We start from the raw sequence: 26,055 nt of genomic DNA on the forward strand, positions 1-26,055 counted from the left end.
ACACAGCTGCGTTGGCGACCTCTTGCTCCTCCTCTGCCTTCGCCTTGGGCTTCCACTTGTTCCCCTGTGACATTTGGGAATGCTCTCAGTAGCGCGTCTACCAACGTGCACTTGTACTCGCGCATCTTCCTATCACGCTCCAGTGCAGGAAGTAAGGTGGGCACATTGTCTTTGTACTGTGGATCCAGCAGGGCGGCAACCCAGTAGTCCGCACACGTTAAAATGTGGGCAACTCTGCTTGTCGTTGCGCAGGCACTGCAGCATGTAGTCGCTCATGTGTGCCAGGCTGCCTAGAGGTAAGGACAAGCTGTCCTCTGTGGGAGGCGTATCGTCATCGTCCTGCGCTTCCCCCCAGCCACGCACCAGTGATGGGCCCGAGCTGCGTTGGGTGCCACCCCGCTGTGAACATGCTTCATCCTCATCCTCCTCCACCTCCTCCTCATCCTCGTCCTCCTCATCCTCCAGTAGTGGGCCCTGTCTGGCCACATTTGTACCTGGCCTCTGCTGTCGCAAAAAACCTCCCTCTGAGTCACTTCGAAGAGACTGGCCTGAAAGTGCTAAAAATGACCCCTCTTCCTACTCCTCCTCCTCCTCATGGGCCACCTCCTCTTCCATCATCGCCCTAAGTGTTTTCTCAAGGAGACATAGAAGTGGTATTGTAACGCTGATAACGGCGTCATCGCCACTGGCCATGTTGGTGGAGTACTCGAAACAGCGCAACAGGGCACACAGGTCTCGCATGGAGGCCCAGTCATTGGTGGTGAAGTGGTGCTGTTCCGCAGTGCGACTGACCCGTGCGTGCTGCAGCTGAAACTCCACTATGGCCTGCTACTGCTCGCACAGTCTGTCCAGCATGTGCAAGGTGGAGTTCCACCTGGTGGGCACGTCGCATATGAGGCGGTGAGCGGGAAGGCCGAAGTTACGCTGTAGCGCAGACAGGCGAGCAGCGGCAGGATGTGAACGCCGGAAGCGCGAACAGACGGCCCGCACTTTATGCAGCAGCTCTGACATGTCGGGGTAGTTGCGAATGAACTTCTGCACCACCAAATTCAGCACATGCACCAGGCAAGGGATGTGCGTCAAACCGGCTAGTCCCAGAGCTGCAACGAGATTTCGCCCATTATCGCACACCACCAGGCCGGCTTGAGGCTCACTGGCAGCAACCACTTGTTGGTCTAGTGTTCTATACCCCGCCACAACTCCTGCGTGGTGTGGGGCCTGTCCCCCAAACACATTTGTTTCAGAATGGCCTGCTGACGTTTACCCCTGGCTGTGCTGAAGTTGGTGGTGAAGGTCTGTCGCTGACCAGATGAGGAGGTGGTAGAAGAGGAGGAGGAAGCCGAGTAGGAAGAGGAGGCAACAGGAGGCAAATAATGATGCCCTGCGATCCTTGGCGGCGGAAGGACGTGCGCCAAACAGCTCTCCGCCTGGGGCCCAGCCGCAACTACATTTGAGCTTGAGGCTCACCGGCAGCAACCACTCGTCGGTCTGTTGTTCTATACCCCGCCACAACTCCTGTGCGTTGTGGGGCCTGTCCCCCAAACATATGAGTTTCAGAATGGCCTGCTGACGTTTACCCCGGGCTGTGCTGAAGTTGGTGGTGAAGGTGTGAGGCTGACTGGATGAGCAGGTGGAAGAAGAGTAGGAGGAAGCTGAGTAGGAAGAGGAGGAGACAGGAGGCAAAGAATGTTGCCCTGCGATCCTTGGCGGCGGAAGGACGTGCGCCAAACAGCTCTCCGCCTGGGGCCCAGCCGCCACTACATTTACCCAGTGTGCAGTTAGGGAGATATAGCGTCCCTGGCCGTGCTTACTGGTCCACGTATCTGTGGTTGGGTGGACCTTGCCACAGATGGCGTTGCGCAGTGCACACTTGATTTTATCGGATACTTGGTTGTGCAGGGAAGGCACGGCTCTCTTGGAGAAGTAGTGGCGGCTGGGAACAACATACTGTGGGACAGCAAGCAACATGAGCTGTTTGAAGCTGTCTGTGTCCACCAGCCTAAATGACAGCATTTCATAGGCCAGTAGTTTAAAAATGCTGGCATTCAGGGCCAGGGATCGAGGGTGGCTAGGTGGGAATTTACGCTTTCTCTCAAATGTTTGTTAGATGGAGAGCTGAACGCTGCCGTGTGACATGGTTGAGATGCTTGGTGACGCAGGTGGTGGTGTTGGTGGTACATCCCATGTTTGCTGGGCGGCAGGTGCCAACGTTCCTCCAGAGGCGGAGGAAGAGGCCGAGGCGGCAGCAGCAGAAGAGGTAGCAGGGGAGCCTGAGTGACTTCCTTGTTTTTAAGGTGTTTACTCCACTGCAGTTCATGCTTTGCATGCAGGTGCCTGGTCATGCAGGTTGTGCTAAGGTTTAGAACGTTAATGCCTCGCTTCAGGCTCTGATGGCACAGCGTGCAAACCACTCGGGTCTTGTCGTCAGCACATTGTTTGAAGAAGTGCCATGCCAGGGAACTCCTTGAAGCTGCCTTTGGGGGTGCTCGGTCCCAGATGGCGGCGGTCAGTAGCAGGGCGGAGTCTCTTGGCGGCGGGTGTTCTGCTTTTGCCCACTGCTCCTCTTTTGCTACGCTGTTGGCTCGGTCTCACCACTGCCTCTTCCTCCGAACTGTGAAAGTCAGTGGCACGACCTTCATTCCATGTGGGGTCTAGGACCTCATCGTCCCCTGCATCGTCTTCCACCTAGTCTTGACCCCTGACCTCCTGTTCAGTCTGCACACTGCAGAAAGACGCAGCAGTTGGCACCTGTGTTTCGTCATCATCAGAGACGTGCTGAGGTGGTATTCCCATGTCCTCATCATCAGGAAACATAAGTGGTTGTGCGTTAGTGCATTCTATCTCTTCCACCCCTGGGGAAGGGCTAGGTGGATGCCCTTGGGAAACCCTGGCAGCAGAGTCTTCAAACAGCATAAGAGACTGCTGCATGACTTGAGGCTCAGACAGTTTCCCTGATATGCATGGGGGTGATGTGACAGACTGATGGGCTTGGTTTTCATGCGCCATCTGTGCACTTTCTGCAGAAGACTGGGTGGGAGATAATGTGAACGTGCTGGATCCACTGTCGGCCACCCAATTGACTAATGCCTGTACCTGCTCAGGCCTTACCATCCTTAGAACGGCATTGGGCCCCACAAAATATCGCTGTAAATTCTGCTGGCTACTGGGACCTGAGGTAGTTGGTTCACTAGGACGTGTGGCTGTGGCAGAACGGCCACGTCCTCTCCCAGCACCAGAGGGTCCACTAACACCACCACGACCATGTCCGCGTCCGCGTCCCTTACTAGATGTTTTCCTCATTGTTACCGTTCACCACAATAAGAAAAAATATTATTTGGCCCTATGTATTGAATTCAAATTGAGGCCTTTTTTTTACAGACACCTAACACTATCTGGCTATCTATTTAGGTACCGTATTACACTAATACAGGCACAGCAGTAATGACAGATTTAGCCGAATATAAATTTGAGGCCTATTTTTTAGACGCTGGGTGACAGGTATACCTTTACGGACAGAATTAGACTTGGATCTGCACAGTAGCCTGTGTGTGAAGTTATTGAGAATTACCCTATCAGCACCTTGAATCTAATATACCCTTTTAGGGATAGATTGAAAGTAGGCCTGATACAGCAGAAACCACTAATTTAGAGAATTGCAAAATTGGGAATTGTATTTCAACCCAGAACAAAAACTGTGCTTTTGACGGACACTAAATAACTTGAACAGCTAAAGCAATAATGACAGATTTGGATGAATATAAATTTGAAAGAACCAATAAGAAATGTATGGATCTTTGGGTTCAAAATCACAACTCAAGCAACGAAATTTTATACAAAATAACAGATGTTTTATTGGTACAAAATAGAGTTGTGACCACTGGCCACACAGACATTTAAGAACACTTAAAATGCCATACAGATCGCAAATGTGTGGTAGTTCCAATTGTTGTGCATAAATTTGAGGCCTATTTTTTAGGCGCTGGGTGACAGGTATACGTTTACACACAGAATTAGACTTGGAATTGAACAGTAGCGTGTGTGTGAAGTTATTGAGAATAACCCTATCTGCACCTTGAATCTTATATACCCTTTTAGGGATAGATTTAAAGTAGGCCTGATACAGCAGAAACCACTAATTTAGAGAATTGCAAAATTGGGAATTGTATTTCCACCCAGAACAAAAACTGTGCTTTGACGGACACTAAATAACTTGACCAGCTAAAGCAATAATGACAGATTTGGATGAATATAAATTTGAGGCCTATTTTTTAGGTGCTGGGTGACAGGTATACGTTTACACACAGAATTAGACTTGGAATTGCACTGTAGCGTGTGTGTGAATTTATTGAGAATAACTTTGTGACAGGCTCAGCTTGACCCTGATGTAGGATATAGCCAAAAAATAACCACACTATTGATGGTTAAATGCACTTAGTGACAGGCTCAGCTTGCCCCTGATGTAGTATATGGCCAAAAAAATAACCACACTATTGATGGTTAAATGCACTTGATGACAGCTTGACCCTGATGTAGGATATAGCCAAAAAATAACCACACTATTGATGGTTAAATGCACTTGGTGACAGGCTCAGCTTGCCCCTGATGTAGTATAGGGCCAAAAAATAACCACACTATTGATGGTTAAATGCACTTGATGACAGCTTGACCCTGATGTAGGATATAGCCAAAAAATAACCACACTATTGATGGTTAAATGTACTTGGTGGCAGCTTGTGCTGGCGCACCACAAGACACAAAATGGCCGCCGATCAACCCAGAAAAAAGTGAATGAAAAACGCTCTGGGCAGCCTAAAAACAGTGAGCAATTGAATAGCAGCAGTTCAATGATCCACAGCTGTAGATCGATCACTGAATTAAGTCTTTTGGAGGAGTTAATCACTGTCTAATCTCGCCCTAACAGCAGCTGCAACCTCTCCCTACACTGATCAGAGCAGAGTGATGTGCGGCGCTACGTGACTCCAGCTTAAATAAAGGCTGGGTCACATGCTGCACTGGCCAATCACAGCCATGCCAATAGTAGGCTGGGGCAAGTAGTATGACGCTTGTTGATTGGCTGCTTTGCAGCCTTTCAAAAAGCACCAAGAAAGCGCCGAACACCGAACCCGAACTTTTACGAAAATGTTCGGGTTCGGGTCCGTGTCACGGACACCCCAAAATTCGGTACGAACCCGAACTATACAGTTCGGGTTCGCTCATCCCTAGTCATGGGTCAAAGTTCTTCACAATGTAAAAGAATATGGTGGGCGTGAATATCTCCATATGTTCACATGTTCGGCGAATCGCAAACACGCAAAGTTCGCCGCGAAACGACCGCCGGGCAAACCGCAAGGCCATCTCTATAGGTAGAGATGTGACAAGCACCAGGGACAGTGTTGCTAAAAGCTTTTAATTAGTGTTGAGCGAATCGAACTCTACAAAGCTGAATTTCCTCATGCTTCTTAGTGAATAAATTTTCCCTAAATGGCGGTAAATACTTACCTCATCTGTTTGAGCAAGAAGAGCTGGCCACCGTTATCTTGATTAGAGATGAGCGAATCGAAGTTGATGAAGTGGAATTTGATCCAGATTTCAGCAAAAATTTGATTCGCACCGAATACGAATTTCCTGACGCTTCGTAGTAACGAATCGCATTTTTCCTAAAATTGCCGCTGCACATGTTAGGATATGGAGCAAAGAACATCCACAATGCCATGCATGCAGCCAATCAGCAGCCAGCCAGCCCTGTGATGTCACAGCCTCATAAATAGCCTCAGCCATCTTGGATTCAGCCATTTTCCAGTGTACTTAGTGCAGGGAGAGACATTAGCAGGCGCTAGATGATACCTTTGTAATTCCAACAAACCTTTCTTGTTATTGGGGTTTAAGTGCTGTGTGATACAGCAATTAATAGGGTGTATTACTAGGAAATATTTCTACATCCTATTAGCCCTTGTGCGGTGCAGTTATATGTTCTAATACCTTTTTTGGCTGTATAAGTGGGAAAAAATAAGGGCTTATTTGCCGTTCAGCGGTGCAGTTATATGTTGTAAAGCCTTTTTTGGCGTGTATTAGTAGAAAAAAATAAGGGCTTATTTGCCATTCAGCGGCACAGTTATATGTTCTTACACCTTTTTTGGGTTGTATTAGTGAAAAAAAAAAAAGGGCTTATTAGCCGTTGTGTGGTGAAGTGAGAAAATAACAGCCTTCTTTGGTGTGCATTAGTGGAAAACAAAAAGTATTATTTGCCATTCAGCGGTGCAGTTATATGTTCTAAAACCTTTTTTGGGGTGTATTAGTGGGGAAAAAAAATGGGTTATTTGCCATTCAGTGGTGCAGTTTTATGTTCTAAAGCCTTTTTTTGGTGTGTATTAGTGGAAAACAAAAACATGCTAACCCTCCCTTCTTATTAGAACATATAACTGCACCACACAAAGGGCTAATAGGATGTGGAAATATTTCCTAGTAATACACCCTGTTAATTGCTGTATCACACAGCACTTGCACCCCAATAACAAGAAAGCTTTGCTTGTCGTCAGCACATTGTCTGTAGAACTGCCATGCCAAGGAACTCCTTGTAGCTGGCTTTGGTGTGTCAGTCCCTGGGTATGGTGGGAAGTAGCAGGCGTACTGGCTAGGGGACGTCCACTCTGCTTTTGCACCCTGCTCCCTCTTTTGCTGTGCGGCTGGTGATGTGTGACCACCACCTCTTCCTCCAAACTGCACACGTCACTCGCATGACCTTGATTCCATGTGGGGTTCTAGGACCTCATCATCCTCCAGATCATCTTACACCCACGCTTCAATCCTTCCCTCCTTGCCGGTCTGCACACTGCAGAAAGCCGCAGCAGTTGGCCCCTGTGTTTCGTTATCATCAGAGATGTGCTGCGGTGGTCCTCCCATGTCCACATCCTGAAACATAAGTGGTTGGGCATCAGTGCACTCAATCTCTTCCACTTCTGGGGCATGGCTAGGTGGATGGCCCATGGAAACCGTGCTAGCAGAGTCATCAAACAGCATAAGAGACTGCTGCATGACTTGGTGTTCAGACTGCTTGGCTGACTTGCAAGGGGGTGAGGTGAAAGACTGATGGCCATGTGCTGCAGGTGCCAACTCTGAGCTTTAAGCAGAGGACTGGGTGGGAGACAAAGTGAAGGAACTGGAGTCACTGTCAGCCACCCAATCTACTATCGCCTGTACTTGTTCTGGCCTCACTATTTGTTCACCAGTATTCGGGCCTACAAAATAACGCTGAACATTTTGTCGCCTACGTGCACCTGAGGAAGGTGTTTTATTTGGGCGTATAGCTGGCACAGATCGACCATGTCCTCTCCCTGCAACAGGAGCTCCACCAACACCAGCAGCACCACGACCAGGGCCACGTCCTTTATTTGATGCTCTCGTCATTCTTTGAGGTCATCCATCGATCTAACAGACAGATTAACTATATTAATTTCCCTGTCACATATGCAGTGCAGGTGTACCTCACACATAAAATGGGTATATGTTACCCATTGAACTAACCGCTATAGGTCACCCACACAATTAACAGCCAGATTAATTATTATATTTCTGTGTCAGGGGTGCAAAGATGGTGCATTGCACCCACAAAAGATCACTATAGGTCACCCACAGAATTAACAGCCAGATTAATTATTATATTTCTGTGTCAGGGGTGAAAAGATTGTGCATGTCACCCACAGAATAAATAGCCAGATGAGATTCAGAAACACTCTCCCTCACTTCAGCTGCCTGCTTCCTGTCCCTGCACTACTCAGAGCTGATGGGCGGTGCTACATGTGATCCAGCTTGTATAGAAGCTGGGTCAATCACCATTACTAGGCATGGCTGTGATGGCTTCTAAGTGTCCACAACTTAAAAGCTTGTTGATTAGCTGCCTTTCAGCCTTTCAACAAGCTTTATTAAATGCCCGAACACCGAACTCAAACCCGAACTTTTGTTGCAAAGTTTGGGTTCGGGTCCGGGTACTCGAACTTTGCAGTTCGGGTTCGCTCAACTCTACTTATTTGCCGTTCAGCAATGCAGTTATATGTTCTAAAGCCTTTTTTGGGGTTAAAAAAAAGGGGAATTATTAGCCGTTGTGTGGTGAAGTGAGAAAATTACAGCCTTTTTTGGGGTGTATTAATTTCCTTTTTATTTATTTACTTGATCTAACAGTATGTCAGACAGAGAAGTGACTGCACAGGGGAGGGGCAGAGGCCTAAATGTTTCTGGGGCAGGCACAGGTCGCAGCAGAGTAAGGGGGTGTGCCAGCAGGAGTCCCTTCGAGAGGCCTGAGCTCCCGGTGTCATCTAGCAGTTGTGTCTTGACCAGCAACCCAGCGGTTCATGAATGGTTGACTCAGTCATCCACTTCGTCCCAAGTGACATCAGACACCCCCAGCCAAGAGGTGGGTTCGTCAGACACAACCCTTAGTTGGCATGGTCCAGGAACAGGCACTGTGCCCTCACCTGTCCTCAACCTGCCTCTGTCCTTTTCTGTTCCCTCAGCCAGAGAAATATTATATGCTGTGAGCTCAGCTCCACTATACAGCGAGGACGAGTTACTAGAGGACAGTCAGCAGCTACTGCCCAGCCAAGATCTGGGGGAGACATCCGCCGCTTTCTTCCGGTAGGCAGGCAAGTAGAGATGAGGAGAGTGGCATTGGAGCTGGTGTTGCAAGCAGTCAGGCTCCTGGCTCAGAGACCATTGAGGAGGACATCAGTGACGTGCAGACAGTACTCGATGATGATGTAGCCGATCACAATTGGGAGCCGAGTGACAAAGGGGCTTCATCATCATCAGGAGAAGAGGGTGGAAGCTTGCGCGTGACGCAGCGGTGGAGGTAGCAAGTTAGTAGCATGGCTGGGAGTCAGCAGGGTGGCAGCAGTGGAAGGTCGGGAGCCAAACGTGCCCGGAGTAGACCACCCGCTTCGCAGGAGCCTACCTGCACTGAAAGTAGTTATGCAGGGGTTCACGGAGGCAGCAGCCATAGCAGTCAGTCAGTGGGGAGTGTTGGGGGTAAAATCACCTACTCGGCAGTGTGGCAGTTTTTTGTTAAGCCGCCGGAGGAGGTGAACTAGGCCATTTGCCAAATCTGTGGACAGAAGGTGAAGCGTGGCCAGGGTGCCAATGTTGGCACCACGGTCCTGCGTCAACATATGCAGTGTCACCAACCGCTGCATCACCCTGTGGCACGCACCTGATTTTAGGCAGTCAAGGCTCCACCACCTCAGCCGAAGGGAGCTGTCTGTCTTTCCTATAATCTACCATCCTGATGCTCCTGCTATGAAGTCACCACAGCGGCTGACGTGATGACATTATCATGGCCCACGCAAGAATTCACGCTAGATCTTCAATAAAGATGGTGGCTGGCGGCAGCTGGTTCTTCGCGATCAAATGGATGATTTAAGTATGATTTTTTTTAAAATTATGTGTAATGCTACATTGTAATATCAATGTCAGTTGCCTTGATGAACTATGAACGCAGCATCTGAGGGGTACAATGATGGGAAGCGGCACAATCGCCACTTCCTGTCAGTGCACCCACTACTTACTAAAAAAAATGCACTTCGTGACAAAGTAATTAGTCACAAAGCAATTTTTTTTCTAAAATTCGGTGAAGCAGCTTTCAGGGCCCTCCAAAGGAATGGCCAGTGGCAAACATGTTGCAGCAGAAGTAGCAGCAGAAGAAGGGGTGGTGGTTGCAGCAGCCACAGCAACAGGCCAGAGCTGCCACTCTCATCCAGCAGTCTTGCTTTGACGATCAATCCCTCTGTACTGGAATGGTTAATTCGATCTTCAACATCATCTCAGCTGAGATCAGACACCCACAGCCAGGAGTCGCTGGGTTACTCTGACACTACACTTATTTTGCATGGCCCAGGAACAACCTCTGTACCCTCACCTGTCTTACAACTGCCTCTTTCTTTTGCTGCTCCTTCTGCTCGGGAAGTTTGGCATGCTGCCGGCTGTGCTCCGCTTTTCAACGAGGACAAACTTAGTGAGGACCGTCAGCAGCTACAGGCCAGCAAAGACCTTGAGGAGAGGTCAATTGCGTTTTCCCGTGCAACTAGCGGTGATGACAGTCGGATGGGAGCACGTGTTAAGTGTAGTCAGGGAGGTGGCTATGAGACTATTGAGGTTGACAACAAGTTACGAGCTGACAGTAGTGGATGATGATCTAGCCGATTGCATGTGGCAGCTGGGTGAAGAGAGAGCTTTATCATCATTATGAGGGGTTAAGGTCCATCACCCATCCTCACGAATGTCTGACCAGGGGTACCCTCTGAGCTCACTGGAGGAGGGGTGGTGGAGGGGGTAAGGAGCAGCACCAGCTGCATCAGCAGCAACTTGAGTCTCAAATCCCTGATGAGCATATTTCTTTACCTGCCTATTAAACAAACCAGCCAGCAGCAGGACATGGAGGAGAACCCAAACCAGCAGGTGGTGGCATACTTGGAGTGTACCCTGTCACACCATATCCACGATCCCCTGGACTACTGGTCCGCCAAACTTTAATTGTGGCCGCAACTGGCCAAGTTTGCCCTGAACAAGCTTTCCTGCCTGGCCAGGAGTGTGGAATTAGATCAGGTGTTTAGTGCGGCAGGAGACATAGTTACCCCAAAGGGAACTCGCCTTTCAACCCAAAATGTTGAGAGATTAATCTTTATAAAGATGAATCAAGTGTAGATCAGCCAGGATTTCCACACACTGGTGCCTGATGCAACAGACTAGATCATTCTGGCAGTAATGTTCTGACTGCAGTGTGCTGACACCACAGAACATTGTGAAAATACTTCAATAATTTTCTGGGTTTAAAAATTCACCCATTTTTTTTACAAGACCCTACATCTGGGGCCTTTGCAGGATTTGTCAGTGTGAAATCTGAGCTTGAAATACTGCAATAATTTTCTGGGTTTATAAATACACCCATTTTTGGCAATACCCTACATCTGGGGCCTATGCTGCATTTTTTAGTGTGAAATACAAGCTTGAAATACTGCAGTAATAATCTGGGTTTAAAAAAACACCCATTTTTGGCAATACCCTACATCTGGTGACTTTGTAGCATTTGTCAGTGTGAAATAGAAGCCTGCAATACTTCAATAATTTTCTGGGTTTAATAAAACACCCATTTTTGGCAATACCCTACATCTGGTGCCTTTGCAGCATTTGTCAGTGTGAAAGACAAGCTTGAAATACTTCAATAATTTTCTGGGTTTAAAAAAACACACATTTTGGACAAAAAACAAATTTTGCAGCCTTTGCTGCATCTGTCAGTGTGAGATACACGCATTAGATACTGGTGTTCTATTCTGTTATTAAAAAAACACCCATTTTGGGTAAAAAAACTAATTTTGCAGCCTTTGCTGCATCTGTCAGTGTGAAATACACCCATTAGATACTGGTGTTCTATTTTGATATTTAAAAAAACACAAATTTTTGGAAAAAAATCTGTCAGTGTGAGATACAAGCTTGAAATACTGCAATAATATTCTGGGTTTAAAAAAACACCCATTTTTGGCAATCCCCTAGATCTGGGGCCTATGCTGCATTTGTTAGTGTGATATACAAGCTTGAAATACTGCAATAATAATCTGGGTTTAATAAAACACCCATTTTTGGCAAAAAAAACAATTTTGCAGCCTTTGCTGCATCTGTCAGTGTGAGATACACGCATTAGATACTGGTGTTCAATTCTGTTATTAAAAAAAACACCCATTTTGGGCAAAAAAATATTTTTGCAGCCTTTGCTGCATCTGTGAGTGTGAGATACAAGCTTGAAATACTGCAATAATATTCTGGGTTTAAAAAAAACACCCATTCTTGGCACTACCCTACATCTGGTGCCTTTTCAGCATTTGTCAGTGTGAAAGACAAGCTTGAAATACTTCAATAATTTTCTGGGTTTAAAAAAAACACCAATTTTGGACAAAAAACTAATTTTGCAGCCTTTGCTGCATCTGTCAGTGTGAGATACACGCATTAGATACTGGTGTTCTATTCTGTTGTTAAAAAACACCCATTTTAGGCAAAAAAAAAAATTGCAGCCTTTGCTGCATCTGTCAGTGTGAGATACAGACGTTAGATACTGGTGTTCTATTCTGTTATTACAAAAACACCCCTTTTGGGCAAAAAAACTAATTTTGCAGCCTTTGCTGCATCTGTCAGTGTAAGATACATGCATTGGATAATGGTGCTCTATTCTGTTATTAAAAAAACACTCATTTTGGGCAAAATAATAAATCTGCGGCCTTTGCTGCATCTGTCAGTGTGAAATACACGCATTAGATACTGGTGTTCTATTCTGTTATTTTAAAAAAACACCCATTTTGGGCAAAATAATAAATCTGCGGCCTTTGCTGCATCTGTCAGTGTGAAATACATGCATTAGATACTGATGTTCTATTCTGTTATTAAAAAAAACACCCATTTTGGGCAAAATACTTAATTTTGCAGCCTTTGCTGCATCTGTCAATGTGAGATACAAGCTTGAAATACTGCAATAATATTCTGGGATTAAAAAAACACCCAATTTTGTCAAGCCCCTACATCTGGGGCCTATGCTGCATCTGTCAGTGTGAGATACATGCATTAGATACTGGTGTTCTATTCGGTTAATAAAAATAAAATAAAAACATTTTGGGCAAAAAACTAAATTTGCAGCCTTTGCTGCATCTGTCAGTGTGAAATACACGCATTAGCTATTGGTGTTCTATTCTGTTATTAAAAAAAACCATTTTGGGCAAAAAAATTAATTTTGCAGCCTTTGCTGCATCTGTCAGTGTGAGATGCACGCGTTAGATTCTGGTGTTCTATTCTGTTATTAACCTCTTGGACACAGGGCGTACAGGTACGCCCTGATGTCCTGGTTCTTAAGGACACAGGGCGTACCTGTACGCCCTGTGTATTTCCGATCACCGCCGCGCGGTGGGCAGTGATCGGATCAAGGTGCCTGCTCAAATCATTGAGCAGGCACCTTGGCTAAATGCGTGGGGAGTCCCGTGACCCCCCCCGTGTCGGCGATCGCCGCAAACCACAGGTTAATTCAGACCTGCGGTTTGCGGCTTTTCATGTTGCGGGCGGCGGCGGTGCCATCGGGTCCCCGTGTGGCTGTAGGAGGGACCCGATGGCATGGAAGGCAGCGCGATGCCTTCCTGAGGCATCGGCGCTGCCTTCCTCTCATGAGCCTGTGAGATCCAGCCCCCTGGATCTCACAGGCCGGAAGCTGTATGAGTAATACACACTGTATTACTCATACAGCCAATGCATTCCAATACAGAAGTATTGGAATGCATTGTAAAATGGATTAGACCCCCAAAAGTTGAAGTCCCAAAGTGGGACAAAAAATAAAGTGAAAAAAAAAAGTTGATAAAATAAAGTTTTCCCCCCCCAAAAATTAAAAGTTTCAAGTAAAATTAAACAAAAATGTCATTTTCCCAAAACAAAGTAAAAAGAAATTGGTAAAAAATAGGGGAAAAAAAAAAAAGTTTACATATAAGGTATCACCGTGTCCGTATCGACTGGCTCTATAAACATATCACATGAGCTAACCCCTCAGATGAACACCGTAAAAAAAAAAAAAAAAAAACATTGTGCGAAATAAACTATTTTTTGTCACCTTACATCACAAAAGGTAAAACAGCAAGCGATCAAAAAGGCATACGCCCACCAAAATAGTTCCAATCTAACCATCACCTCATCCCGCAAAAAATGAGCCCCTACCTGAGACAATCTCCCAAAAAATAAAAAAAACTATGGCTCAGAATATGGAGACACTAAAACATCATTTTTTTTTGTTTTAAAAAGCTGTTATTGTGTAAAACTTACATAATTAAAAAAAAGTATACATATTCGGTATCGCCGCGTCCGTATTGACCGGCTCTATGAAAATATCACATGACCTAACCCCTCAGATGAACACTGTAAAAAATAAAAACTGTGCTAAATAAAAAAAAATTCTCACCTTACATCACAAAAAATGTAATAGCAAGCGATCAAAAAGTCATATGCACCCCAAAATAGTGCCAAGCAAACCGTCATCTCAACCCAAAAAAAATGAGACCCATACCTAAGATAATCGCTCAAAAACTGAAAAAACAATGGCTCTCAGAATATGGAGACACTAAAACATGATTTTTTTTTTGTTTCAAAAATGATATCATTGGGTAAAACTTACATAAATAAAAAAATTATACATATTAAGTATCGCCGCGTCCGTATCGACCGGCTCTATAAAAATATCACATGATCTAACCCCTCAGATGAACACCGTAAAAAATAAAAAATAAAAACTGTGCTAAATAAACAATTTTTTGTCACCTTACATCACAAAAAGTGTAGTAGCAAGCGATCAAAAAGTCATATGCACCCCAAAATAGTATTAATCAAACCATCATATCATCCCGCAAAAATCATACCCTACTCAAGATAATCGCCCAAAAACTGAAAAAACTATGGCTCTCAGACTATGGAGACACAAACATTATTTTTTTTGTTTCAAAAATGAAATCAGTGTGTAAAAGTTACATAAATAAAAAAAATTGTATACATATTAGGTAACGCCGCATCCGTGACAACCTGCTCTATAAAAATACCACATGATCTAACCTGTCAGATGAATGTTGTAAATAACAAAATAAAAACGGTGCCAAAACAGCTATTTCCTTGCCTCACAAAAAGTGTAATATAGAGCAACCAAAAATCATATGTACCCTAAACTAGTACCAACAAAACTTCCACCCTATCCCGTAGTTTCTAAAATGGGGTCACTTTTTTGGAGTTTCTACTCTAGGGGTGCATCAGGGGGGATAGAAATGGGACATGGTGTCAAAAAAACCAGTCCAGCAAAATCTGCCTTCCAAAAACCGTATGGCATTCCTTTCCTTCTGCACCCTTCCGTGTGCCCGTACAGCAGTTTACAACCACATATGGGGTGTTTCTGTAAACTACAGAATCAGGGCCATAAATATTCAGTTTTGTTTGGCTGTTAACCCTTGCTTTGTAACTGGAAAAAAAATATTAAAATGGAAAATCTGCCAAAAAAGTGAAATTTTGAAATTGTATCTCTATTTTCCATTAATTCTTGTGGAACACCTAAAGGGTTAATGACGTTTGTAAAATCAGTTTTGAATACCTTGAGGGGTGTAGTTTCTATAATGGGGTCATTTTTGGGTGGTTTCTATTATGTAAGCCTCACAAAGTGACTTCAGACCTGAACTGGTCCTTAAAAAGTTGGTTTTTGAAGTTTTACTTCTAAACTTCTAAGCCTTGTAACGTCCCACAAATATAAAATGTCATTCCCAAAATGATCCAAACATGAAGTAGACATATGGGAAATGTAAGTAATAACTATTACTAGAGAAATTGAAACTTGGAAATTTCCAAATTTTTCCCAATTTTTGGCAAATTTGGTATTTTTTTATAAATAAAAAAGAATTTGTTTGACTCAATTTTACCAGTGTCATGAAGTACAATATGTGATGAAAAAAACAATCTCAGAATGGCCTGGATAAGTCAAAGCGTTTTAAAGTTATCACCACATAAAGTGACACTGGTCAGATTTGCAAAAAATGGCCTGGTCCTGAAGGTGAAAATGAGCCAGATCCTTAAGGAGTTAAAAAAACACCCATTTTGGGCAAGATCCTACATTTGAGAAATATGAGGAGAGCATCAAATAAGGGACGTGGCCCCGGTCGTGGTGCTGCTGGTGGATCTCTTGTTGCAGGGAGATAACGTGGTCGATCTGTGCCATCTACACGCACAAGTAAAACACCTTCCTAAGGTGCGAGTATGCGACAGAACCTTCAGCGTTATTTGGTCGGGCCTAATGCGGCTCTACAAATGGTGCGGCCAGAACAAGTACAGGCGATAGTAGATTGGGTTGTTGACAGTGCCTCCAGTTCCTTCACCTGCTGAAAGATCAGAGTTGGCACCTGCAGCAGATGTCCATCAGTCTTTCACCTCACCCCCTTGCAAATCAGCCAAGCAGTCTGAGCCCCAAGTCATGCAGCAGTCTCTTCTGCTTTTTGATGACTCTGCTAGCATGGTTTCCCAGGGCCATCCACCTAGCCCTGCCCCAAAAGTGGAAGAGATTAGGCGCACCGATGCCCAACCACTTATGTTTCAAGATGAGTACATGGGAGGACCACCGCAGCATGTCTCGGATGATGACGAAACACAGATGCCAACTGCTGTGGCTTTCTGCAGTGTGCAGACCGACAAGGAGGGCAGGGGTGAAGACTGGGTGGAAGATGATGTGGAGGACGATGAGGTCCTCGATCCCACATGGAATCAAGGTCATGCGAGTGACCTGTGTAGTTCGGAGGAAGAGGCGGTGGTCGCACAGAGCCACCAGCACAGCAGAAGAGGGAGCAGGGTGCAAAAGCGGAGCGGCCGTCCCCTGGACAGTACGCCTGCTACTGCCCACCGCAGCAAGGGACCGAGCAAACCAATGGCAGCTCCAAGGAGTTCCCTGGCGTGGCAGTTCTTCAATGTGCTGACGACAAGACACGAGTGGTTTGTACGCTGTGCAATCAAAGCCTGAAGCGAGGCATAAACTTTCTCAACCTGAGCACAACCTGCATGACCAGGCATCTAAGTGCAAAGCACGAGCTGCAGTTGAGTAGACGCCTCAAAAACCCAGAAAGGTCTCTGGCTCCTCCTGCGTCCTCTTCTGCTGCAGGCTCGGTCTCTTCATCCACCTCTGGAGTGACAGTGGCACGTGCAACTCCGCAAACTGAGGATCTGCCAGCAACACCACCACCTGGGTCACCAAGCATCTCCACAATGTCCCACGGAAGCGTTCAGCTCTCCATCTCCCAAACACTGGAGCGGAAGAGGAAGTACCCCCCTACCCACCCGCTATCCCTGGCCCTGAATGCCAGCATTTCAAAATGACTGGCCTTTGAAATGCTGTTATTCCGTCTGGTGGAGACGGAGAGTTTTAAAAGCCTTATGGCGGTAGCTGTCCCACAGTACGTCATGCCCAGCCGCCACTATTTTTCCAGGCACACCATCCCTTCCCTGCACAACCATGTAGGGGACAAAATAAGGTGTGCACTGCGCAACGCCATCTGTGGCAAGGTCCAACTAACTACGGATACGTGGACCAGTAAGCACGGTCAGGGACGTTATATCTCCATAACAGCACACTGGGTAAATGCAGTGGCGGCTGGGCCTGAGGCAGATAGGAGTTTGTCGCATGTCCTTCCACCACCGAGGATTGCAGGGCGCTTCAGTTTGCCTCCTGTTGCTGCCTCCTCCTACTCCGCTTCCTCATCCTCTACCGGCTCCTCATCCGTTTAGCGTATCACCTTCACCACCAACTTCAGCACAGCCAGGGGTAAATGACAGCAGGCAGTTTTAAAACGTATCTGTTTGGGGGACAAACCCCACACCGCGTAGGAGCTGTGGACAGGCCTTGAACAACAGACCGATGAGTGGTTGGTGCCAGTGAGCCTCAAGCCCGGCCTGGTGGTGTGGGTTAATGGGCAAAATCTCGTAGCAGCTCTGGGACTAGCTGGTTTGATGCACATCCCTTGCCTGGCGCATTTGCTGAATTTGGTGGTGCAGAGGTTCCTTAAAAATTACCCTGATATGTCAGAGCTGCTGCATAAAGTGCGGGCCGCCTGTGTGCGCTTTCGGCGTTCTCACCCTGCTGCTGCTCGCCTGTCAGTGCTGCAGCGTAACTTCGGCCTTCCAGCTCACCGCCTCATGCTGGCCAGACTGTGCGAGCAGCAGCAGGCGATAGTGGAGTTTCAGCTGCAGCAAGCACGGGTAAGTCGCTCTGCGGAACAGCACCACTTCACCACCAATGACTGGGCCTCCATGCGGGACCTGTGTTCCTTGTTGCACTGTTTTGAGTACTCCACCAACATGGCCAGTGCCGATAACGCCGTTCTCAGAGTTACTATCCCACTTCTATGCCTCTTTCAAAAAACTCTTCGGGCGATGATGGAAGAGGATGTGGCACAGGAGGAGGAGGAGGAAGAGGGATCATTTCATGGGGTTCCCGGCCAGTCATTTACAAGTGGCTCCGAGGGTGGGTTCCTGCACCCACAAACGCCATGTACACAATTGTCCAGCCAGGGCACAGTTCTGGAGGATGACGAGGTGGAGGATGAGGAGGAGGAGATGGAGGAGGAGGAACCGTGTTCACAGCCAAGGTGGCACCCAAACCAGCTCATGGCCATCACTGGTGCATGGATGGGGGGATACAGAGGACACAGATGATACACCTCCCACAGAGGACAGCTTGTCGTTGCCTCTGGGCAGCCTGGCACACATGAGCGATTACATGCTGCAGTGTCTCCGCAATGACCGCCGAGTTGCCCACATTCTAACGTGTGCTGATTACTGGGTGGCCACACTACTGGATCCCCGTTACAAGGATAACGTACCGTCCTTAATTCCGTCACTGAAGCGTGATCGTAAGATGCGCGAGTACAAGTGCATGCTGGTAGACGTGCTGCTGGTGGCATTCCCACCTGACAGCGGGGCACAGTGGAAGAACAGAAGGCAGAGGAGGGTGAATAGGTCGCCAACGCAGCTGGGGCACCACCAGAACCTCAGGAGGCAGGGTTAACATGGCCGAAATGTGGAAAAGCTTTGTCAGCATGCCACAACAACTAGCCCCACCAGCTGATATGGAACGTCTTAGCAGGAGGCAGCATTTCAACAACATGGTGAAGCAGCATGTGTGCACACGCCTACACGTACTGAATGACGGGTCTGCCCCCTTCAACTTCTGGGTCTCCAAATTTGGCACATAGCCTGAGCTTGCCCTTAACGCCTTGGAGGTGCTGGCCTGCCCTGCAGCCAATGTAATGTCTGAACGTTTATTTAGCACGGCAGGGGGCGTCATCACAGACAAGCGCAGCCGCCTGTCCACAGCCAATGTGGACAAGCTCACGTTCATTAAAATGAACCAGGCATGGATCCCACAGGACTTGTCCGTACCTTGTGCAGAATAGACATGTATACCAGCCTTACCTAGCCTTTGTTATACTACAGCGCAATTGCTCATTGTTGTATTTTGGATATTTCCCACTCCTTTGGAGTGTACCCTAATAAAAAATAAAAAAAAAATAGACAGGTAAAAACATTTCAATAATTTGTCTGTTACATTTTTGGGTGACATTTGACAATTTTTTCCGTGAATAAACCCCTGCTCTGCATAGGTGACAGGGAGATCAATTTCAAAAAATAGTCTGTTACATTGTCAGGTGACATTTTACCAATTTTGCCATATACAAACCCCAGGTGACAGGGAATTAAATTTCAAAAATTCTTCTTTAATTGACGCGCGCCCCCTCCTTTCATTCAATGCATAAACTTTAACAACTTGTCCCACTTTTGCACTTCAATAATTTGTCCCACTTTTCCGCTCGATTACATTTAATTTCAAATAATTAACCTCCCTTGGATGTGGTATCCCTTTCTCATGCTCCCTCTCCGGCGTGGAACCCTGATTCGCCGCTAACCGTGATCAACATGGTAGGCGCAGAAAAGAACATCGAAAGTTGATAGAAAAGATATCCAATTGCTCAAAAGTTCGGGTCCCCATTGACTTCAATGGGGTTCGGGTCCCGAACTCGAACTTTTTTGTGAAGTTCGGCCGAACCCGTCGAACTCGAACATCCAGGTGTCCGCTCAACTCTACTCACAAACAATGAAATGAGACAGCTCTTTCCCACTTTAGTAGAACCTGTGGCTAACAGAACATGTTATCAAGCAACCTACAGATGTAGCTGAGCTAAAATTGACTGATAACTCTGAATACATGTCACAGTGTTATCTTGTGCCATCTTGTAACAAAAACCATTGAAATACATTGAAAGAGTTAATTAACCTTTTTGTGCCATTTTTTATTTAATGTGTTAACCGAGTTTAGCTCGGCTGCATCTGTATGTGGACACCCCACTTAGGGTCCATTTACACGTCCGTAGAATGGGTCCGCATCCATTCCGCAAATTGCAGACCCATTCATTCTCTATGGGGCAGGAATGGATTCGGACAGCACACAGTGTGCTGTCCGCATCCGGATTTCCAGTGTGCGGCCCCGATCTTCAGGTCTGTGGCTCCGGAAAAAAATTACGTACAAGAATAGGCAGTTCTATGGGGGTGCCAGCCGGGTGTATTGCGGATCCGCAATACACTACGGACGTGTGAATGGACCCTAACAGTGAAATGAGACAGTTCTTTCCCACTTTAGAATTGGGGTGAACAGGTTAACTAGCAATCTATGTGGAAACAGCAGACAATGTAAAATAAGACAGCTCTTTCACTCTATAGTAGAATCTTTAGCTACTTCATGGTTAAGTACATTATATCCAACGCTAACATTGACCTGTAAGGCTGAGTTTACACTTCAGTTATTTGGTCAGTTAATTCCAGCAGTTACTGTAAAGTGAGCCAAAATCAGGAGCCAATCCTACTCTCAGATAAGGTATCATGAAAAGATCTGCACCTGTTCTGTGTTTTTGACCCGTAACTGACCAAATAAGTGAAGTGTGAACTGAGCCTAATACTGACACACAGTCATTCCACAGCTTACAGAAGGCATTCAAAAGCATGTGTTTGCACTGCCACAACATGGCTTAAAAGAACATTTTTTTTCTCCACTATTTTATTGGCACTGCCTCCATGTCCTTCTTTTGATCCACTACAGGGGCACTGGGACACAGGCCTTGCAGCGGCGCAGAGTGTTTTTTTTTTTTTTCTCTTTTGCCAAAGAATGCTGTATGGTTTTATTTTGGTTTAGCTAGGGGTTGGTTAGCTAGGACTGTTGGTGGCCTGCACGACGATGTGAACGTCTATATACTGTATGAAACCTGCCTGTCATACTGACTCACAGTAACTGTTTCACTACTAGAACAGACTAGCTATGTATGCTGCTGCAATGCACAGTGATGTGCATGACTGCAGGCCATGATATAGCTGATTTTACGAGCTTCGTGACAAATTAATCTGGAACTAAGCAAAAAATAAAATTAATTCAGCGAAGCGCCCAAATCAATTTTTTTTTAATTTCGCTCATCTCTAATCATAACTAATGAAGGGTATTTGGAAATATATTTATAATAAAGTAAAATGTAAGTATTTTCAGTAATTTTATTTTCTTAATTCCTGGAGAAAACCTTTAAATGACGGCAACACGATTATATACTACAGTGGTGGGACATGATGTTTAGGTGTTCCAAAGAATGCTCCTTTCCTTGACCTCTGAGTGTAACTCAATTTGTTTGAAACATACAGAGGACCGTTATTTGTAGTTCACATTTTATAAACGTTATAGGAAGCTTTTCTTATCATAACACAACTGTAATGTCTCCTTTTCTACACAAGCTTATTAAAAGGATCATACCAGCATTTCATTATTCCAGAGGAAGGTTTACATAATTATCCGTGAAACGACAGGTTCATTAAACTTAACTGTGTGCAATCTCCTGGCCCTAATGAACAGCGAGATTACCAGAAGTTTTATGTATTAAATGTGTCCACAGTGAGATGCTAATACAGTAGTAATTCCTCTCAGTAAATAAAATAAAAAATATTGTACAGACAATTTTGCATTGTAAAATATTTGCCATTCAAACCTACTCTTCTATATATTTTTAACAATTTACAATAATGAAGTATAAAGAAAATGTAACCTTCTCATAAATCAAGATAGAGACACTGTATGTGCTATGTCATTCAGGAGACTGGGTCCATCTGTTCTCAATTCCAGCTCCTTTGTCTATTTAAAGCCTGATTTCCGTATAGACAGCTACTGAAACTTTAAGGGAGATTTATTATTACTGTCTTAAAATTAGACAGCTTAAGACTAGATTAGGCAGGCAGAAGAAGTGTCACATTTATCATAGTGAATTATCCTGTGTGATAGATTTGGTGCATCTTATTGCATCATGTTTGACGCTTTTCTCTTCACATGCCACCTCTTGGTTGGCTTACTTTAAATCAATATTTTGTGCAACAATTTTGGTGCAATTAGGAAACATCATTTTAAGCAATGTCCCTTTTGTATGCACGTTTCTAAACTATCCAGTGGTATGCAAAATGTGTGCAAATTCAGTCAGCATTCCTGCACATTTAGCTTACTAAATCTTTCCATTTTGCATGGTTTGTCTATGTGTTTGACCTATTCCTCCATTCCCAAGCTTCCAGTCCTAAATCTCTGATTTTGTCTGGTCTTGAGTTGCCATTTATTTTCCAGATGTTTTTGTTCTTGTGATTCAGACTTTGCCGGTGTTCCTATGCTTCTGGTTCTGAGTTCCTGGCTCCTTCTTTTCTGCTGTTTCTCAGTTGTTTGGTTCTGTTCTCATTTTGTCTTCCCGCTGCTGACCAAGTTTCCATCTCTGTTTATTATTTTCAGCTCCTTTCTCCATTATTTCTTTCCAAGACAAGCCTGTCTGGCCTTAGGTATTCAATTCTTCTTTTATTTTCTGGATACCCATTGTTCTATTCATGTTATTGAAATTTTGTTCTTGCCCAACGACTTGCCCTAATGTTACCTAAAATACTCACAATATAACGGACTCCTTTTTTTAACTCTTTTTGCCCACTACTGTAACTGTCTAGCATTTTGACAATAAGGAGGATGGATTTGTCATCATAGTTACATTTACCAAAGATCCCTTTGAGAATGTTTCCCAAAGGATTAATTAATACTCTGCAGGTAACAATTTGCAGGTTGCAATGGATTATAAGAACAATACAACAAACTAGCTTGTAAAGTAACCTTTTTTTTTTACTATGTGCACTTTTAAATATCTGATTGGCTGCACTTTCAGAGTTGCCTAGGGCACGGGGCCTCACCAGTGATGGGAATTTCGGAGTGTTCGCCAACGAACACATGCAGGCTGCCATCTTTAGTAAAAATGGGCGCTTTCTCATTTTCCCAGGTCCACTGCAATAGCTGCTCATGTAGGTTTGGCTCCTCCATTGTGACCCTATCTAGGTCTGTTTGTATTTTCAGAGGTCTTACCTTATGTTACATTTTCTTCATGCTCCACATTGATACTCTTATATGCTGGTTTTTATTATATGTGCCTATGGTGGGGCAACTCAGTGGACTTGTATGTGCTGGTTACATAATATTGTCTGCATACCGCACTTTGTTCTAATTGTATACAATTTTTTAATGTGTCTGTTGGTGTGTCTAATAAACTTTATATATTTTTGATATTGATTCATTGTCGGATGTGCATTTATGGGGTGGCTCTGGTGACCCTCCCTTGGGTTAGGTTTTATTATCTTTAGTAAGGTAGACTCACCCATCCGGTGATGCACAGGTAAGCTCTTACCTGTGCCTGTGCCGGGAGCCGGTCTGAAACAAATGCTGTCACCGGGAGCAGGCAGTTCCGAGAACAGCCACCGGGGGCCTTCATCAGGCTGTTCTCGGAACTGCCTGCTCCCGGTGACCGCATTTGATTTCAGACCGGCTCCCAGCACAGGCACAGGTAAGAGCTTACCTGTGCATCGCCGGACGGGTGAGTTTAAAGATGGCAGCCCGCATGTGTTCACTGGCGAACACTGCAAACTGACCATCACTGGGCCTCACTATACACTACACTCTGTCACTACTACATATTGGTGAGTTTTCCTGTCAGGCTGTTCAGCCATGATGGGATATCATAGGCAGGATCACATCATTTCTATTCACTGTAGAGCAGTGTAGTGTGTAGTGAGCTCCCCTTCACCTCCCTAGTCAGTTCTGCAAGTGGTGGTAACCAACCCTACTCACATTCTAAGACAGATTGCTTGCAACCATATAGTACATATTGTGCTTTGAAATAAATGTTGTGTTGGAGAAGAATATGGTTACCACATACTGAACACCATAAAAATGAAACCCTACAAACAATGATGGAATATCCCTCTTGTACCACACACATATTTTTTACAGGTTTGCAAAATATTATACAGAACATTACATAGTGTCACTAAAAAGTATAACTCATCATGTAAAAAACAAGCCTTCATATGGTTGTTGACAGAAAAATAAAAACAATTATGGCTCCTGGAATAAAAATGAAAATGAAAAAGCGAAAACTGACTTTGGAGGGAAGAGGTTAATGCTATCTGCTGAAGAATATAATGTGTTTTCATATATAAAAACATAAACAGCATACCTGCATCACAATAAGAAGGTCAAACACCAAGATAAATGAAGCCAAAAAAGCTCTCGAGACCTCATCACTGGGCAAAAACCCACGATTCAGCTTGTCCCAGCTTATCCAGTCAGTAGTAATGACAAGAACAACCACAGAGGTCAGGCTGAACAAAACAGTCCTAGAAGAAAGAGAAACACATTCATTTAAAAGGGTATAGCATAGTACAGTAAAGTCATCCAGCAAAAAATAAAAATAATACACTGATCGTCAAAGGAACTTAAATACTGTATCTACCAAGGATGAAAACAAAAGGGAATGAAACAATTTTCTGTTCTCTCATTATTCTACAACCTAAGAATGAACTGGGTTATAGTGTTTGATTAAATCATAAAATTAACTTTCTGTATTACATTTTTTCTGTTCTCTTTAACAGTCACCAGACAGAGCTTTTTAATTTTTAAAGGATTCTCTTACCTTGGACCGGACTTTAAATGGGTTATCTATAATTTAAAAGAGTTGTCCTGCAATTTATATTGATGACCTATCATCAGGATAGAGGAAAAAGAGACAATGCAGCAGCACCCTGCAAATCAGATAAAGTACAATAATGCCAAAAATTATAGTGCTAATGCTATGCTTATTTATAAAGTGAGATGCTTGGCCAATGCATTTTGTACAAAACCTGCCGTACGTCAAGGCGTTCTCTGTTAGACGGGTCCTAACACTAAATACTACCTGTTATGCGCCATAATGGCCGCCATAAAGTTCAGGGAGTGTTGGATCCACATGCATGCTGGATCCACTCTGCTTTTTACCATTTTTGGTGCCATAATGGCCTCCATTACAAGGGATGCAGGTACCAACATGCATGCCGAGCCCACTCTATACCTTTCCTTGTGCCAGACAGCTTCCAATGAATGTAGTAAAAGCAGGCTACAGCTTTATACTGAAACTAATTAAAATCAGCCTATGGAGCAGACAGGCTAATCAGGAGTGCACGACTCACTGGAGTGCCACATCTCCAGCATTGTAAATCTGCAAAAAAAGGGGGGTTCGTCAGCACCTCCCAGTGCGCAGGTGCACGCCGCCATGGCAAAGACCTAGAGGAAAAAAAGACAATGCAGCAGCACCCTGCAAATCAGATAAAGTACAACAATGCCAAAAATTATAGTGCTAATTCTACGCTTATTTATAAAGTGAGATGCTTGGCCGATGCATTTTGTACAGAACCATCTGAGCCTATCTGCCAAATGTCAAGGCGATCTCTGTAAGATGGGTCCTAACACTATGCATGTGGATCCAACACTCCCTGAATTTTATGGTGGCCATTATGGCGCATAACAGGTAGTATTTAGTGTTAGGACCCGTCTTACAGAGATTGCCTTGACGTACGGCAGACGGGCTCAGATGGTTTTGTAGAAAATGCATTGGCCAAGCATCTCACTTTATACATAAGTGTAGAATTAGCACTATAATTTCTGGCATTGTTGTACTTTATCTGGTTTGCAGGGTGCTGCTGCATTGTCTTTTTTTCCTCTAGGTCTTTGCCATGGCAGCGTGCACCTGCGCACTGGGAGGTGCTGACTAACCCCTTTTTTTTGCAGATCTATCATCAGAAGAGGTTATCAATTTCTGATCAGCAGGGGTCCAAAACCTGGCATCCCTGCCGATCAGCTGTTTGGAGAGGAGGCGGCACTCCATGTGAGCACTGCTTCCTGTTCATTACACTGCCCGTCGTCTCGGAAGTTACGGAAGTGAGGTGTAATGACAAGTACTCGCTCCATTCACTTTAGTGCAGCGAGCACTTGAAATTACAGTACTCCGCTGCTCCACAGGAGATGACATGTGGTGTAGTGAAGAGAAAGCAGCACTCGCATGGAGCACTGCTTCCTCTTCAAATAGCTGATTAGCAGGGTTGCTGGATGTCGGAACCTGG

At 45.0% G+C, this 26,055-nt stretch overlaps 1 protein-coding gene across 4 annotated transcripts in view; it reads right to left on the minus strand.

Annotated features, from left to right (window-relative positions):
• Nucleotides 1-26,055, minus strand: part of TMEM117 (transmembrane protein 117) — a 528,179-nt gene that overhangs the window by 70,872 nt on the left and 431,252 nt on the right. For all 4 annotated transcript variants that reach the window (XM_040410696.1, XM_040410688.1, XM_040410704.1 and 1 more), the window contains exon 6: nucleotides 24,138-24,297. In XM_040410696.1, coding sequence (XP_040266630.1) covers nucleotides 24,138-24,297 — 160 coding nt within the window. The remainder of the gene's footprint in view (nucleotides 1-24,137; nucleotides 24,298-26,055) is intronic.

The sequence above is a fragment of the Bufo bufo genome, chromosome 1, assembly GCF_905171765.1.
Source record: "Bufo bufo chromosome 1, aBufBuf1.1, whole genome shotgun sequence".
In the NCBI taxonomy this organism is placed as follows: Eukaryota; Metazoa; Chordata; class Amphibia; order Anura; family Bufonidae; genus Bufo; species Bufo bufo.